This window comes from Vollenhovia emeryi, unplaced genomic scaffold (assembly GCF_000949405.1).
Source record: "Vollenhovia emeryi isolate VEMERY1.0 unplaced genomic scaffold, V.emery_V1.0 DF939407.1, whole genome shotgun sequence".
In the NCBI taxonomy this organism is placed as follows: Eukaryota; Metazoa; Arthropoda; class Insecta; order Hymenoptera; family Formicidae; genus Vollenhovia; species Vollenhovia emeryi.
Genome location: NW_011966959.1, coordinates 53,170 through 56,608, shown reverse-complemented (window position 1 = coordinate 56,608; position 3,439 = coordinate 53,170). Strand labels below are relative to the sequence as shown.

Below are 3,439 nucleotides of genomic sequence, written 5' to 3'. Positions count from 1 at the left end.
TTCGCAGGGCAGAGCGACGATTTTGTCTGAGGAAAAAGTTGTTCCTTGTTAAAAAACGCGTCGAATGAGACCAATTTGATTGATTTTGGAGGTGGAGCAGCTATACTGAAGAATTACCATATATTTATTATTTGTATCCTTTCTCAGCCTGTATCTCCGAAACTATTTGAGTCCGGCCCTTATATATATATGAAATGACTCGGGAAGAAATCCCCAACAACATATTTAAAAATAAAGCAAATCGGAGAGGAAGTCGCTTTTATGCATAATTACCTCGAAAACTATTACTCGCACAGTAAAAATGAATAGGACATAAAATGTATATTTCAAAGAAATCTACAACTTTTGTTTAAAACATTTTTCAAAATTTTTAATATTTGTGTCTGAAAATTACATATAATTGGTCGACAATGTTTTGTTAATAACTTTCTAACGAATAACGACCGCCGGCTAAAAACTTCTAAGAGTTACTCAGGAGGGTGTCCTTGACAACATATGTCAAGATCAAGGTCATCGGAAGGTGGGGTCTTTTTATGCATATTTACCCTACCTCGCACTTTAGCCATAGTAGTTTTTGTTTTGAATCACTTCCGGAAAGCCAGTCATCCATATATAATTCGTTTAGAATTGCTGCCGCTGCTTCGGGATAGACCTCTACATTATCTGTTGCTAACCGCTGGAGACACTTTTGTGCGTGGTATGGAGCCGATGCTGTTCCATATGTTACTGTAGTTAACTCGTACGAGCAGACTGGATCTTCAGAATTTTCTCTCCAAAGGACTCTTTGCAGCGCCCTATCCCTTTTAGCAATCTTTATTTGACGAAACATTTTTGTAATGTTTGCGGTCAGGACATAGTTGTGTTGCCGGAATCGTATTAAGATTTCCGACAGCTCGGGTTGTATCTTGGGTCCGACCAACAACACATTGTTTAAAGATTCTCCTGATGATGTTTGTCAAGAGACATCAAACACTACCCTAAGTTTTGTGGTAGTGCTCTCCTCGTTTGTTACCCCATGATGTGGTAAATTGTTCACGACCTCTTGATTCCCTTGGCTGTCGGGAACTAATTCCATGTGGCCCATACTTCTGTACTCTTGCATGAACTCTAAATACCGATGGTGTAATACCGAGTCTCGAATTTACGCTCCATTGCTTTTAATCTTCTCTTGGCGTTGTACTCGGAATGACCTAAGGTCTTGATATCTCCTTTTATTGGCAGGAATACTACGAATCTCCCTTCTTCATCTCGACATGTAGTTGCGTCGAAGTGTTTTTCACAAGCTACCTCCTCTGGTGTTAAACTCCTATCGAACTCACACCGCTCGATCTCCCAGAATTTCTCCAATTGTTTATTTAGTCCCTCATTTGTTATTGTACAACAAACGTTAGAAAATGTTGTACCTGTTGGTGTCATTTCTCCTTCTATGATCCAACCCAAATTGGTTTTCTGGAAGATTGGTTGATCTTCGCTCAGCTGAATTCTTCTCCCTTGTAGAATATTCCAAAACACAGACATTCCCCAACAGCAAGTCTATTTGTGGTATATGGAAGGTAGGATCAGCTAATTGGGAGACAGAAATAGATGCAGGTAATCGCAATTTGGATATCTCTACTCGATTGTCTGGTATTTTACTAGTAATTTGATCAATCACTGTGAATCTTATGAACTCCGAATAATTGGACGTTTTCGAATTAATCCTCGCTGTTACTACTTCGCTTGTGAGTGTGGTGTTTCCTCGAAAACCAGTTACCCTCCCGGCCCTTTTCAGTGTCTTTAAGTTTAGTTTGTTTAGCAACTCAGAAGTTATGAAGTTAAATGTAGACGCATTATCTAGTAAGGCCCGTGCGTTATGCAGCCTTCCATTTTGATCAGCAATACACACACACGCCGTTGATAACAGGATTTCGGGATTTGTACCTTTCGATGCACACGTTACTACCAAATTCGCAGTTGCCTCGCTAGTTTTATCCTTCTCTATGTTTGTCTCGAGGCTCCTCTCACTTTCGCCTTTACTTGTATTATCATTTGTGTTATAATGTAGCAGCGAATAATGTTTCTTACTACAATACCTACAAAGACCGGACTTACAATCTCTAACCATGTGATTCGAATATAAACAATTTAGGCATAGTTTCAACTTGTATACTTCAGCTACTCTCGATTTTACAGCTAAACTCTTGAACGTATCGCACAGATAGATTTTATAATTTCCTTTGCATACAGGACAGCTTAACTTGGAATCACCTGTAACATGCGCTATACCCTTATTTTGTTTCTTATCGCTCCCCTTTTTCGTACTATCAAATGCGCTTACGCTCTCCAGCATATTACATTTAGCTTCTAAGAACCCGGTAAATTCTTTAGTTTTATTCCTGCCTTTGTACTGTTTTCTCTTCCCATTCACGAGCTGTGACTGAGTCTAGACGAGTTAAAATCCACTCAATAATTAGTGGGCACCACGTATCTGTTTCGTACTTAAGCGCTTTCAAGGCTTCCAAATGTTGCTTCAGGCAGTCTGTCAGACTATGTAGTCGACCACCCGACTCCCTTTCGATTTGCTTCAAGTTAAATATTGCACGGGCATGATACCGCGTGGCTAACCTAGAATTATCAAAACGACCTTTCAATAGATCTACCGCTCTAGGGTAGTTTGCTTCATTTATTTCTAGGGACTCAATTATTCTTTTTGCGTCTGTTCCTAACGCGGATTGCAAATAGTAAAATTTGTGTACATTTGTCAGATTTTGATTCTTATCTACTAACGCGAAGAATGTACTATAAAGCACTGGCCATTGTTCGTAGGTTCCGTCAAAGGTGGGTAGACTCATTACCGGTAGTCTTACCGACGTGCCTGCCGCAACCATATTTTCGCTCGCGACACCTACATTTGTGTTATCTATTTCGATATTGACCCGTTTTTCTGTGCTTTCTTCTATGGTCAAACGCGCCTTTCCTACTACCGCGAAATAACTTTCTTCGAATTCCAATCGCTCTACCTGTTGTCTATTTGCAAACGCTATTGTGTTGTCTAATCCTTCAATCCGTTCTTGAATGTTATCGTAGTTAGCCCACAGTTATTCAATTTTCTCTAACCGTATACGAAGCTGCGCTAGGGCTTCCTTATTTACAACGAATGCTTCGAGATATGCATGAAACTTGGTTATTTGGCTTTTAATGTGACCGCGTTTTCGCTTGAGATCGACATATTCTCTCTCCTTATCCGTCATTTTGCTTATGGAACTCAATCCGCGATGCTAGGTACGACAGATTACCCTGTAATACACGTGTACTTTTATGCTTTATATTGTACTATTCGCCTTAACGTTGGCCATTTGCACGTTGCTGGACGCGCCCTTCCAGAATCTTCCTCTCGTTTCATAACCTCCACGTGGCTCGTTCCGCGCCAAGGCTTCGCTTCTCGTTGACTACTTGCACG

At 40.4% G+C, this 3,439-nt stretch overlaps 1 protein-coding gene across 1 annotated transcript; it reads right to left on the bottom strand.

Annotated features, from left to right (window-relative positions):
* Window positions 1-1,107: 1,107 nt before the first annotated feature.
* On the bottom strand, window positions 1,108-2,329 carry LOC105557912. Its single transcript, XM_012005311.1, has 2 exons — window positions 1,404-2,329; window positions 1,108-1,306 (listed from the first exon to the last, which is right to left on the bottom strand). The coding sequence occupies exons 1-2, from the start codon at window positions 2,327-2,329 to the stop codon at window positions 1,108-1,110; spliced, it is 1,125 nt and encodes a 374-aa protein (XP_011860701.1).
* Between the last annotated feature and the right edge of the window lie 1,110 nt (window positions 2,330-3,439).

Bases quoted from the DNA above. Each gene is read 5' to 3' on its own strand.
- LOC105557912 (XM_012005311.1), bottom strand. From the start codon at position 2,329: ATGCTGGAGAGCGTAAGCGCATTTGATAGTACGAAAAAGGGGAGCGAT. The intron at 1,307-1,403 runs GTACAACATTTT...TGAGTTCGATAG, and splicing joins AGGAGAAATGACACCAACAG to GAGTTTAACACCAGAGGAGG.